This window comes from Strigops habroptila, chromosome 1, assembly GCF_004027225.2.
Source record: "Strigops habroptila isolate Jane chromosome 1, bStrHab1.2.pri, whole genome shotgun sequence".
Taxonomy (NCBI): domain Eukaryota; kingdom Metazoa; phylum Chordata; class Aves; order Psittaciformes; family Psittacidae; genus Strigops; species Strigops habroptila.
Window position 1 is genome coordinate 68,027,851 of NC_044277.2, and position 14,660 is coordinate 68,042,510.

The following is a 14,660-nucleotide window of genomic DNA, read 5'->3' on the forward strand; positions in this document are numbered from 1 at the left end:
CTTTCATTTTATCTATATTTGCTTCTATAAATCTCATACCTTTCTGCAATGTGCTCTGTGCACAGAGTATTTTTAAGGCAGGAACCAACTCTGAGCCAATGGAAGCAAGCAGTAACCCTGTATGTTTAGTGAGGATTTGTAGGGTTCGATTATCAAAATCCTTGAGAACCAGAGACACATTTTCATTTTCTTCATTCAAGATGAGGAATTAGGCTTGAACTGTGAAACCAGGAGTAAAAGATCAGTTTTTTATGATCAGACCACCCAGATGGTTTAATGGCAGCTGTTTTGTTGTCCACATAGTGGCTTTGCAGGTACTTAGACGATATGAAAAAACACAACCCATGACCCCTCTTCCCACCCATTTCCCACCAAAGCTCCCGTGATTGGCTTCATCAACAAAACCAGAATCAGCCCAGTCAGTGCTTTATAAAGCTTTATTGCAAGATGTGTTTACATAATGCTGTAGAGGTGAGCTTTTTAACTACTTATATCAAGAAATTTTGGACACAGGTCTGTGGTCGGTTTTCCATATTGACCCTGCATGGCACAGGAAAAAAGAAAAACAAACAAGGAAAAAGGGGAGAAGAGGCAGTGAGGAGTGCATTAAAAAGAAACATGCACCACCGCCATCCCCCGTTTACACTAAGTGTGACGAAGCCTCTGAAGGATCAATACAAACGGTAGGTGAGCTTTGTGTGTAATAAAACCTTAAAGAGTAATTCAAGTTCTTTATGAAATAAAACTGAGAAACAAAAAATGCAGTTTCATGGACAATTAAATTTAACATAAAGCAAATTCACCTAAAATGAGAAAACAACAAAAAAAACCCCAAAACTCAACCAAAGGACCTGTAGATAATATCTCTGACCATGCATGGCTTGTTTTTTAAATTACAATTCACAGAATAACACTGCTGGAAAGCCTATTTTACACTATGCTACACAGACCATGAAAAAAACCATGAGTAGTGACATTTACACAATTTTACAGTATTTCTCCTTCGTCTAAGAAACACGTCCTTTTCTACTTTACATTTTTTTACAATTCCCAGCTCACAAAAAAGGACACTATATGCGCAAAGACAGTCTTTAAAAAGGAGAAATGCTCCAAATGCTACAAATAAACCTTTTCTTTCACAGAAGCCTCTGTATTAGATAGTGATTAAACAAAATATATCTCTATCTGCCACTCAATGTGAAATGGACTAATTAGAAATAATTTTAATAGTTTTCTTTTGCGTAAACATAAAACTATACAACATCTCTGAAACTCCTTGCATCATACTCCTTGCTATGTAACTATTAAACTGCTTGCCAAAAACTTCTTGGGATTGCATCTGAAATGCCAATTGAGCCAGTTGCTGTCCCAGTTGAAAATAAGGAAGGTAGGCCTTACATCTTGGTCGCGTGTTTGCAAATGATTTTCAACAGTTCCCTATAACCAAACATTTTTCTCTTTCAAAAATGCTTCAGTTTATTTTCTTTCCGAGCCTGTAAGTACCTGGCAGTTTTCCCTGCAGAGGAACATGACAGTCATTGTCCTTGAAGCTTATGCAAGTGTTTCTTGCATCCCAATGCTGGAAACACAAAGCCATCATCCAGACACGGTACAGGGTCAGGCTTTGCCTATGCACGCACACATGACCCGCCGTGAAGATGAGAGGAGTGGTACATGTGTAGTGAGCACAGAGGAGTGAAAAAGAGAGGAATATGCTTGTGCTTCTGTCGGACACCATGTCCCTGCACACCCTTTAGATGAAGGCAGGCAGTGTGTACGCCTGCTTACGAGTTGTAGTGGGAGGATCAAGGATGTGAAACTGGTAGGCTACCACCTTGTCCCCATCTCATCTCAGTGAAATCAAAGCATTGTGAAAACAATACCCACACAGTATTGTGTGGTACATATAGAGCATAGCACACTGGGGACTTAAGGTGTCATCCTGCCACATTATCTAGTACCTTGAGGGGGAATGGAGCACTCTTATCTAGATATTCATGCGGCTTTCTATTAACCTAAGCCAAAGTCTTGTTTATCTACAAAACTGATGCCTTATTTTGCTGTCAGTCAATGACTGCAGAGATTTACAATAAAAGGGGGTCAAAAGAGAAAAAGAAATATATTTTGAGAACTGCTTTTGATGCTGTTTCCAGTGTTTACTGGAGCAAGAAAGACCCTCATTAAAACAACACTTTTTGTTGATTTTGGATTATGGACAGGTAACTATCAAACAGAAGGGTCATATGTAGCAGCCAAGGGGCTATGAAACATCTGGAATCCATAAGCCTGGTGCCTGGCCTTATGAGAAGTGAAGAGTGATGAATGTAACTTTTGTGAGGGATCTTTCACTCTCGATTGTGGCACACAGCATTCCCTGGGGGTGTTTCTTCACCGCAGCCACATAACTGCTACTGAAAGTTATCCCTCAGCTGGGAACAAGGGAATACAAGGTATTTGTATGCAGTCTGCTTTTAAAAACCAAGGGAGATGAAAGGAAATTAGGGTAGCTTCCCTTTGGCAGCCATTTCATATGCTAAAGTTTACCTCAGCATCCGAATCAGGAAGGCATTATGGTGGCAGGCGGACAGACAAATTATTGGCAGCAGATGGGTGTTGAAACGAACACCAGCTGCGACTCCAAGAGCTTGGTGGAGGTACAAAACTCTGGGCACTACGTTTGCAGCTGACTGGTACTATGACAAAGAGAAGGGAGGTAGTTATTATGGCTGCATGTGTTTAAAAACAGCCTTCATGGAACTATAAATGAGAAATGGGAACATGTGTTAATACATCGTGTTTCCAAGACCTTTATATTTGTCACAAAACCAATCCATACCTCACACACATTTAAAAACAACTATTACATCCTTATGGTGGGCTCTTTTGATGATGTAGAGGCCAGCAGCAACTCAAAACTTGAAGGTTACAACCTGGTTAGACAGACAGAGGCATGCAAATATAACCAATTCTTCCATTTCATCTGGAATCCACTAGTTAGGTGAAGGGGAACAAATGTTGTTCCCACAGGTAGGACATGCTGGCAAACTCCAGAGGAAATACTGCCACCTTACAAATCAGCACATCGGGTCAGTGGCCATTTTTATTGGGAACCCAAATGGAAATCTTTTCTGCAGCTATTGCAAAGTTACTGTGTTTGATGATTTGGTAGCAATAAACACTGAGGATGGTGGAATTAATCTGAGCTGTACACTGCTGCATAAACAAGACTAAGTTTTTCTTCAGGAAAATGGGTACTGGTTTCACAGATAGAGAGCAGCAACAGAAAACCAAACATAATGCAAAAACAGACAAGGAAGAATATGCTTCAGATGTAAGACACTTGCATCCAGAGAATGAAAGAAACCAGCTGTTTTTTTTCTGAACTTATTCTAACCCCATTCCCCAAATTTCATTTTCTCCTCCATAAGGAGCATAAGAAGTTTTGCACAATTTTTGCACAATTCTTGGAAATACATATGCCCAACTGTTAGTAATTCATCAGCTATGTTATATTTCAAACAGATACTGTACTAATGAAACACAAATTTGTTTCCTGTTAGCAAGTGGTCACCAAGAGCCACCTACTTTGCACATTCAGCATATTTTAAAATATTCAGTTTTAGAAATGCATTTGATTTTCTCCCTCTAATCAAATATAGGACCTCTGTCAGCATAGATGTGTTTTGTTGCCTTTTTGCTTCTTTTATCATTTAGCAAGTATCACAGTTTAACATAACCATTACATTCAGGGTGTCTTTCTGTCATTTCAAACTTCAAAGACCTCCACAAACCCCCATTACCTTCATTTCTTTGTTCTAAGCACCCTCTCTCTTAAGACAGATTTAAAAAGTCCATAATGGTGAGCAGCACATAAAGTTCCACTTTAAAATCCAGATGCTCGTAGGACTTGCTTATTTTACAGTGAAATTAATTATATGCCACTTCTTTCTGTACCTTAACCAGCTTTCTCCTTTCCATAGCTTTCAAATACACAACACATTTTATTAATTACACAACTACTGCCCTCTGCCTACCTGAAAAACTGACTTTTTAACAAGCTGCGGGGAAAACCACAACTCATTGCTGTCCTTAAGAACCTTTACTCCTTTACTCATCAGTGACTTTTTACCCCATGGACTTCGACACGTGAAGATCTGAGGCATTGGCAGATAAAGAATGAAATGTTACGATCAAGAGGATGGACAGCATAGATAGGATGCTCAACCACAGGTCTCATTGCAGTGTTTTCAGCTATCTGGTTCTCTCATCACTTGGATGCTATGATCAATGCGATGTGACGGATGACCGAGGTTTCAAAGGTTTAGTGTTTGGTTTAACTACCCTGAACAACCTTCAGTGATTTTCCTCTCTTTAATGAGAGCTGAATAACTTGAAGTACCTGACCTAGCTTGGGTGCCAGAAGAAATATAGCTATGGCATTAGGAGCCCAGTCTAGGCTATTAATTAACTCTACTTTTCAAGTGTGTTTTGCAGCCAAAATCAAACTGTTACCATGACTAAACCGCTGCAGTTCCTCAGTCAACTAGTTTGGAGGAAGCCTCAGCTGTTACTGTTGTGCAGACATACCCTTAATCTTAGAGGATAAGGCAATGGAAAGAGAATCTTGTGCATCCTTGAGGATCAATTGGCCATATACAGACTTTGGCTTTAAAAGTTCCCTTTTATATTATTGTTGTTTGCAGTTCTCTTCAAAATGCTTCAGCACTGGCTAGAGTGACTGTGTTCAATTCACCTTCACTGCTGTATATGTCCCTCCACTGAAAGGCAGATGAGTGGACTAAAAGTTCTTCAAACACACATGCTGAGGGCAGTTATAAAAGCCAGTTATAAAACAGCGAGACAAGGGCAAACATATTGGAGTGTTCACTGTGGTACCCTCTCCACTTGCACCAAAAATAGTCACAGAAATAAAGGACAGCAAAAACACAGCAGGCTTTTAGCAGGGCCATTTCATATTCAGATCCATCAATTTGAAATAAAATCACCACCACATTATCTTGCAGCAGAGAAAAGCAGCATGAAGGGCACAGGCAAGTGAACAAAACTTCTTGATCTTAGCATCTGAATGCATTTATCAAGTATGTAAAATTGTTGGCATAGATCTCTTTGAAACTGTACAAATGCACAGTACAGCCATAGCTCAACAAGAGGGAGGCATACCATGTCCTCTCCTCTGTGTGCATGCTGCTATGTACAGTATGAGTGTGTATTAATACATATGATTTCAGGATCCTAAACTTTCCACTTGTATTACAGGCCATCTCCTGCCCCACAGGGTGAATCCCACTGAATAACACTGAGTTCCTATGAAAATACATTCTTTTCCTCCTGTCCAGGTGGAACAGTAAGGCCCCAGAGTGAAAATCATGGTCCAGCTAGCTTCAGCAAGAGCATGATTTCACACCATGACTGTATGTGTCTAGATACACGCACATATATGTCCACACATTCATTCTGTACATATACAAAGGTACACATAGATTTTTACATTCTTTGGTGGCAAAATAATAAAAAACCCAACAAACCACAGGGTTGCACAGACTGTGCATCTTTGCTTAATGAATCTGCTTCAGGAAAAGTGGGGTTGCTGTAACAGGACATATTTTGCCTCTTTAAGGACTGTTTGTTGCATTGACAAAATGCCATACATTTACAATGACTAAAACAGGGCGCAAGGTAAGCCAAAGTAAACACAGCTCACATAACGACAGATAACTCGGAGGGAGCCCCCTCCTACCCACACCAACACACCATGAGAAGAAGCCGCCACATACTTTCACCTACTTTCACCTTTCACTCAAACGCTTCCTCAGTTACTGTCCAGATGTTGTGCTGAGCGGCGGCACATCCTTCTTCTGCCCTGGCTGTGGGGTTTTGCTTTTTGTTGCTTATTAAAATCGAACTAACAGAGGATGGGATGTTGGGAGCAGCAGAGGAGGCTGGCAGGTCAATGCTACACCGAAGAGTTGTCAGCCTGTGTGCTTCAGATGAACGGCTCTTCCCGTCACCACCTCCCGTCATGTCAAACCTGCATCTCAGAGGTGCTGATGAGGCCCAGTGCTTTGGCTTCTTCTGGTGTTAGTCCGCTCTTTAGTGTCCTTCTCACTGGATAATCATAAGTTCCAAAAGCAGGCAAAAAGAACAAAACCAAAGAAAGAAAATTCAAATGATTAGAAGTGATAGTTACACAAGACTTTCAGATAGAAAAAACCCACCCTGTTAACATGCAAGCTGAGTCAAACCAAAAGTTGCTATGCACTCAGGGCTTCGAGTTCAGAAACACTGAGTAATGCCTTATGCCAAATCCATGGGAGCATCAAGTACCCAGCAACTCCAGTCAGGTGAAAAGACGTTTGTCGTTTGACATGTAATCAACCAAAACTTTAAAGAAAAAATACTACAGCATTTTAAGATTTCTTTTTTTCCCTCTGAAATTGTATCAGTTGATTTTCAGTCCATAGGAGGTATCATCTGCCCTATTATTTCACAGTTTCATATAGATTTTTAAAAGACCTTTTGGTTCTTTATAGGGTTCAATTGAATTTATCACGATTAAATCCTATGTGACCCTTTAAAGGTGTAAAAAAACCCCAACTCTAAAAGTTAAAAGAGTAAAAATGTGACTAATTTTATAGTTAATTCAAATAATTAACACTACTGTCTTCATAGATGCTCCCCTTTCTTCTGTATGGTTGTCCTGTCCTAGTCCCATTTACATCATCTTTGTCGTTAGTAGTCTGCAGCATTTTAGTTGAATTTAGATGATAAATCTAGTCCAAACTCTTGTTTCTTAATTTTCTATGAAGTGTTCTGAACACCAGCCCTGACATAAAACTTTTTAAATTTGTGACTGCCTTTTTTATTCAGAAAGAAGTGACTATGTGACTGCACACACTAAGCATTAGTGTCTTCTTCGTTTTACTAGTGCCATGATTTTCAGGTGGATGGGCTTTAGTTCAAGACACAAATGGGGTGTTCACTCCACACGCTGATGTTCCTCAAGTGCAAAACGCACATTCAGAAGTTTAAGCTGCATGCAAAGCATAAACAATCGGTTTATGTTGAACAAAATATATTTGGAGCCCCAAAATAATGAAGCCTAGAGGAAACTCTTTGAGAAATCAACTGCAAACAGTGGTTAAGGACTTCTTGCATCGCTATCACCCAGCACAATTAAGACCTCCAACTGAAACTGGGTGGTCACACTCAAGGCTCCAGCAGGAGGGAGAGGAGAGAATGGATCAGTATAGAAAACAAGAGGATAAGAGAAAATGAAAACATGGTGTAGTTGAACATTTGATACCATGCAAGTAGAATGAATGTGATCTATGTTTGATAGTCAAACCACTTTCAACAATTACTGAGGTTAATCAAATGAGCTGGGAGTGACACGTGTAATTGTCATGTGTAATTATCAAAACCTTTTTCTTCAAGGCTCACTCCTTTCTCCTACAGTATTTGCATACTTATTGAACACCACTCAGAGTCTGCATGGCAGCCTTTTATGATATCCCTTTCTCCTACAACACTGATCAGCCACATTTTCCAAGTTTAACAATGCTTAGCTTAAAACAGTACAAGGTTAAATGCAAATAAATTCAAACTAAGATTAAGAAAGACTAAAAAAGTACTACCAGAAGGCAAGACGTTTCAAAAAATGCTGTGGTCTCCATGGTGCAGAATACCCAACATGGACTTCTGAGTCAGTCCTCATCGCTGACATCCTTTTATACTTCTCAAATTTGACATCCAAATGTCCATGGTGACAAATGTTAATTTCTAGACATGAGCTATGAAATACCAAAGGGTCTTAAGGTCTCAATGAATCACCCAATGCTTATTTCTGTATCAAAATGAACTATAGGAGGAGTGAAAGAACAAAACCAAGAAAGCTGAAATAGAAATATTTCTGTCTTACTAAAAGCAATGATTTTCCTGTGCAGTTCACACACTTAGCTGCCTGCACTGCCTCTCCCCTGAATATGTTTTTTCTGTACCCTCTATAACATGCAGCCAAACATAGCTAGCTTGGCCAGCAGATAGTGGAATCCATATACGAGACCAAATTTTCACAGGATGACTGTCTAGATGACTTTACATCTTCCCACTGAAGGAAAAAGTGAACTGGAAAAATGAACGCAGAATAAATTCCCACATTTTAGACACTTTGGCAGAACTGTCAAACCAAACATATTCATGACTACTCTTACACATATCCTCAACTCTCTCAGACCACAATCACTCACATACACACTAAGCGCAATAACCACTGTAAAACAAAGCTGTTTCTCTTGTCAGATAGTAAGACAGGAAGAGTAAGGGAAGAAACAATTGTTATTCCTGTCTGTAAATGCTTAATAGGAACTGGGTTGGTCTGCTAACACTGGTCATGGACTGGAATAAGCAGAATTCTGGTCTTATTTATGACAATGTAAATCTGAAATAACCTTCTTTAGGTCAGTGCAGTTACTACCGCACAAGTAACTGGGCTGAGACTCCAGCAACTGAAATGTGTGCCTCTGTCACTTCCACCAAGCAGAATACAGTTGTTTAAATTCCTCCATCAGCCTCATTGACAGAATTACCAGTTTATTAGGAAAAGCCAAAAGGATTTACAGTAACATATAGATTTCTTTGAAGAAAATTACAGGAGTTTATATTCAGAAGTCATAATCAGGAGTTAAAATATCATGGTAGAAACCATCTTCATGGAAAAACAAGGAGGAAAACAAAGAAGTCTTTACATAAGCAAGATTTCTCTCTGAATTTCCTCCTCTCCTATAACACAGAGAAAGATAACTTGGATTTAAGATATTCCAGTGACTTACGCTTTTAAGGCCCGCAGTTAGGAGAAAAGAACTCCAAACAATGTGGGACTTTGGTAGTCATAATAAGACTGACAAGAAGATAGTTCATAAAAAGCAAAGATGTGAAGAATCTTTTCAGTGTCAGAATGGTTCACATAAACACTGATGGCTGCTGAGTTGTATAAACTAAATGCGTGGGGCCAAATACTGCAAAGTACTGTGACTACTGGAAAGACTAAAGCTGTCCACTATCAGCATGCAACCGGGTAACAGCTGACAGAATCCCAGTCCAGACTCAAATGAGTGACTTCTTGCCTCTACAATGCAACAGGCCAGTCTGACACAGATTAAGTTCTGTGCCACTTCCAGTTCAACACATTTTGTATCTATGGATATGAAAGTGGCCTGATAAAGGGTCTCTCTATAAAATTTGTGTCTAATATGTGTAAATTACAGTAAATTTCCTCATCTGAAGGATGGATGCAGTATCAGTGGTAACACAAGAAAAAGTTCCAGCCCCACTATTCTCTGTACTGGCTTATGGACTATAAAGGCTTGTGGGTGATGAAGCCAGGAGAAAGATGAGTTATTTACAGGAGCAGGGACTACTCTGGGAGGTTGGTGAACCTTGTCTTGACATGCTGTTAAACAGATGTCCTCAGACATTTGTCTGTTTCCTCATAAAGCGCTTGGTAGGGTTCCTCTACCTTAGGAAAGGTCATGAACATGTTCAGTCATCAAAATTGAATGCAGAGAGATATTTTCCTTCCATGTTTTATAGGTATTGCAAAATTACATTTCTTAAACTAGATCTTCACTTTTCCCTCCTCACTGAACTCTGCCGTGTCTCTAACTGGACTAGACATAATATCTTGGCTTGTAAAAATCCTGGCCTGCTGCAGATCACATTAAATTGAGTTATGGAATGCAATTTGGAGGCAGTGACAGTAAAAATAAGACTTTCAAATGACCTTTTAGGTTCTTTAAGCAATTTTTAAAACATTTGGTAAAGAAACATAACACAGAAAATAACTTCTACTCTTGTCACAAGCAAAGCCTGCTGAGATCCCATAACCAAGAAACTAAATGTTGTTTTTCTGGGGTCAGAGGGTATGATATTCTTTGTTAATCATGAAATCTTGAATTTTATTTGATATCTTGTTAGAATACAGTGTGCTTATGATGAACTCGATGAATTTGCCTCTGCCTGCTGGGTCAAAATCTACACAGATACATAGCCCTCGCAGTACACTGGGAGTATTTTTAAAAAGAGTGATTCCCTAAGTGTAGCTTTGTAGAATATAATGATCTGGGGTTGTTTTTTTAAAGTGCAAATAGCATTCCTGATTTCCCCTCCAACTACCTTTTTTTTTTTAAGATTCAATAAACAGTAAAGATCAGTCTGGCTGGCACCATTTATTTTAGCATTTGCAATGGCCTTTGGCATGTGTGTCTACGCTTGTATGGATGAGTCACTTGAAATGCAGAACAGCTTATGACCATTTTCCTGTTCAAGTCATCACAGAATTAGTGTCATTCCTATTATGAAGATGTAGCAGGCACAGAACTTTCTTCTTGTTCTAGCTGCAAAGGTAACACAGCTGCTAGTTGCTGTTTTGGAATGAAGAAAATTGCAGGTAGCTGTAAACTACACAGTGAGGACAGTAGGAAGGGCAGATTATAAGAGGCAATACAGTCCAGCTCCATCATCTCATTTCTTTTGAGGTATCTTAATTTTATTTTACCTATCCACACCCAGTTTGCACACTCAGTCACTTTTCTCATATATTTACATTTAACATATTTTATTGGATTTTACTCCAATGAGTCCAGCAATGGTAATTTGCAACTCAAAAGTTTAAATCAGAGAGTCTTCTTCATATTCTCTTATTTTAACCTTTTTCTGCATTTGTGTTTTTATGTCACCATCTATATAGTTATGCTTAATTATACATATATCATTGCTTAATACAAGTAGGCCTAAATGCTTGATAAAAATACTAAAACATTATGTGTAGAGATTTTCTTACAGGAATTTGTAGGTGAAATTTTGGATTTCATCATGCACTTCTCTGAAGAAGCAGAGCCAACTGAAATGTGGCCTTTGTCTGGGTCAGCCTCATAGAAAGATCCATGTATTATTATTGCCATGCAGATTTGCTTTGAGTTCTGTTAACACTTCATAGATGGCACAAGCCTCCTAACAAGAAATTCTGTAGCTCACAAGCATCTCCAGGTGTAACTTACAGGGCTGTGACATAGAGAGGAGTTGAGCAGTGGAAAAGGACAAAGTGGCATTCTGTAAGGAAAGCTGAACTTGTGTTTCATCTCCAGATGGCTTATGTTATAGGGAACAAAAAGTAACATTGCTTTAGAGAACCTGGGCTGTATGAAGAACATACGGGTTTTAAAGTAATATTTAACATGTAGTTGAAATTGTTAAAGTTTCCAACTTTATGTATTTCACAGATCATCATTTACATAGTTCCAACAGTAAAGCAGAAAAGAAGATTTAACTCCTTCCTTGAAAACCTTCTATGATATAAACCCTCTAATTTTCAGGACTTCTGTGAGTTCCACTGTAAAAAGTTACTACTAAAAGCAACCCTGCTGCCATCATTTCTCACACTTAATTTCATTAGTCAGAAGTGATTCCACTATTAATAGTGGAATAAAGCATCAAGAGCATAGAGCTAACTAGCCACTGAGCCTGCATGTAAGCACTATTTTCAAGACCAGACTATACATTAAAAATGAAAGTAAGCCATCTGACACAAGTGCTTCAGGCATGCAGCCTTTACATTCCACATGAAATTTTAAGATGTCCCACTAAGGGGGTAGCTCAGGCTTATGAACACACAGAGCTGTCTGTTGGAGAGTGACTCGGAAGAGGAGTGTGACCGTGTTTGGCTATCCGGGCTCTGTGGCATACAAATTAATTTTCCCCATTAGGAATCTGTGCTGGAAAATAAAGGCATCACTCTATGAGCCCATCGGATTAAAAATACCTGTGATCAAAACAATCTTGTAATTATGCTAATCAGGTGGTGCTATTCTGCCTAGAGAAAGCCATATATAAATTTACCCATATACTATTTTTTTGACATAGTGCTGGGGCAAGATAAATTCAGAACAGCTCCATGTCAAACGTTTCTGTTCATCTTCTAAGAGAGCTTTCCCTCCAAACACATTTGACACTCCAGCCAAGAGCAGCCAAATTCCTGCCTTCACAGATCCTTGTGCTAAACTCCTTCGTGGCAGCAGAGGGCTCTCTTTGGCAGCTGTGACATCGAGATGCTCTACTGGAAAGCCCCAGAGGAGACCGGTTTTGGTACTGCGCTGCTTTTGTAAGGCAAGTGGAAAAGCAACCCTGTAACTTCCCTGTCTTTTCTTGCTCTCACATGAAGCGCTTTCCATAATAACTCTGTGATCTTGTCAGCTAGCAACGCACTGCTGCTGATTTCTTACTCAGATGCTGAAAATCATCATCTTTCACAGGAAAGAAGGATGATGTAAATAAGGAGTAAATTACTAATTGAAGATAAGCCTGAAAGCCACATTAATACACAAAGAAACCAAACAAAATACATATATTATCAATTTAGGGCTAACGGTGTGCAACTCAACCACATGTATATTTTTAATACTTAAAACTTACATATCTCACTTTTTGGAATGAATCCTGTGACAAGAATTCGAAAGCTTGAAACATGCCTTTAAAATATGGCAACTAAAATGAAAACAGAGGCCAGTGTAGATGGATTCACTGACATAGTGAATGGCAAACTGGCAGAATTGAAAGTGAAAACAACTATTTGTATCTCTTGTAAGATGCAAACAAATGAAGTAAAATTAGCTTTCTCTACAGAACTACAGTTGAAAAAGTACCAGAAGTATACACCATACTATATACTTTATATAGAAAACATCAATACCAATACCCTGTGACCTGGGAATATGAACAGCTTTATTTCCTACATATACTGACATCACTTGCTCTTTATCAGCTGCTCATCTCCTGCCAGTTTCTCCCACTTTACCTTCAGCTTGTTCTTTCCTGCAATAAAGAAAGTACTATTTGGCCAAGAAGAGATGGCCAGAGAAATTCCAGCACTTGTAAATCCTTGCCTAGAAGCCCATGGGAGACTGCAGAACACTCCCTCTTTTTGGTTGTCCCAGTGCCAGAGACACAGCACAAGGATGTGCCAATGGTCTGTAGGATCCTGCTGGGACACAGGTGTCACCTCCTACCAGGATGCACTCTTTGCTAAGAGCAAAATCTGAGCAGTAGACACCTCTTCCTCCACAGAGCAGCATGTCTGGGTGGGCATTAAATCCCATCAGGTCACAGCCACTCTAAAATCACTAGGGACAAGCCATTATAGCAGCAGTTTTCTCCTTGTTCCTAAATCATGTCCTCTGTGCTTGGATAATTCTAACATACAAGTGCATGTGAATGTCTGTGTAGTGTTCAACATCTCCGTCTTCCCCCTGTGAACTGAAAGAAGCAGGGATGAAAAAATATGTATTTTCTATAAATACCACGTATTTAATTCTGACTTCCCAGATCAATGCAATGACTTCCCACCTTTTTTCAACTGCAGTATTAAAACAATGCTGCTCAATTTTGAGTAAATACTAGATTGCACAGTATCTCTAAACACTGGTACTGGAATCCAATGCAAAGTTAAGGCACTTAACTTACTTAATGGTGCAGGCTGGGTTAATTTTATATCTGACTTCCCTTACACAGAAAAGATGTTTCTGTTCAAGCAGAAAGTTTGAGGATAGGAGCCCCAAACCAAATAATTTGTATCAGAATAAAACTCATTATAGAAATGACTCAGCGATTCCTCTAAAACAGTAACTGGAAAATGAATTTAAGCCTTTTTTACAAGCAATTTTTTTTACTGGATTTTTCAAACAGGCTTTCAAAAAGTCTTTTGTTTTGAAGACTACATGGTGTAAAACTATACGGAATGATGGCAATTTCACTTTCACAGTTCTAGGACCAGCCAAACACTCTTGAACAAAACTTGAGATATGAAAGATACAGTTTGAGACTCATGGAGACTGCCAACAAAATACATAGGTACTACCCATTTGAACAGTTAACAAGAAGAATGTCTGCCCCTGTCTGTCAAGATCAGTTATCTTAAAAGAAAACTATAAAAGTAAATGTAATGCAACATTGTAAAGCAGAAACTGAACACTCATAAAAAAAATGTACCTATTCAGAAATTGTATTAGTATCAACAATCACAATTATATGTCATCAATTACAATTGAGAAAAATGAAAATATGGAACCAGCTATTCAGCCTCCTGCTTCAAATAGACACACTGAATTACAACTATTAATATGCATGATGAGACCTATAGCTTACTCAACTTATCCTACCTATCCTGTTTATTTTCCTACAGCTGCTGATGCTGGCCTGTGGCACAGATGAGCTATGGGACTACAGAGGCCTCACCCTGATCAGGTACCTCAATTTCTACAGATCACTGTGATCAACTGTATTTATTATTCATTCATTAACTATTATGAATAATTTTTATTTATGGTTTTATTTTATTTATTGGAGATTATGGAGTTTAGTTCCATCATTTTTGCAAAGATCTTGCCATCCTAAACATGAAAGACTGCATTACTTAAAAGGCATCCAAAAGACATTAGCTATCTTGGCATCTAATGCAGATAACCTTCCAGCTGCCAGAGTTTTAAGTGCTTTATCTCACGCTCTGTTTTCATTCAATAATCAGATTTTTATTAACTGGGTATTGACCTTCTGAAGGCTCAGTACTTCGTGTGAGGACAAACAGACTTTGA

At 38.9% G+C, this 14,660-nt stretch overlaps 1 protein-coding gene across 5 annotated transcripts in view; it reads right to left on the reverse strand.

Moving 5' to 3' along the window:
• Nucleotides 1–419: 419 nt before the first annotated feature.
• The window catches only part of FHOD3 (formin homology 2 domain containing 3), a 373,735-nt gene continuing 359,494 nt past the window's right edge, over nt 420–14,660 (reverse strand). For all 5 annotated transcript variants that reach the window (XM_030499299.2, XM_030499287.2, XM_030499280.2 and 2 more), the window contains one exon: nt 420–6,126. In XM_030499299.2, coding sequence (XP_030355159.1) covers nt 6,044–6,126 — 83 coding nt within the window. In that variant the 3' untranslated portion in view covers nt 420–6,043. The remainder of the gene's footprint in view (nt 6,127–14,660) is intronic.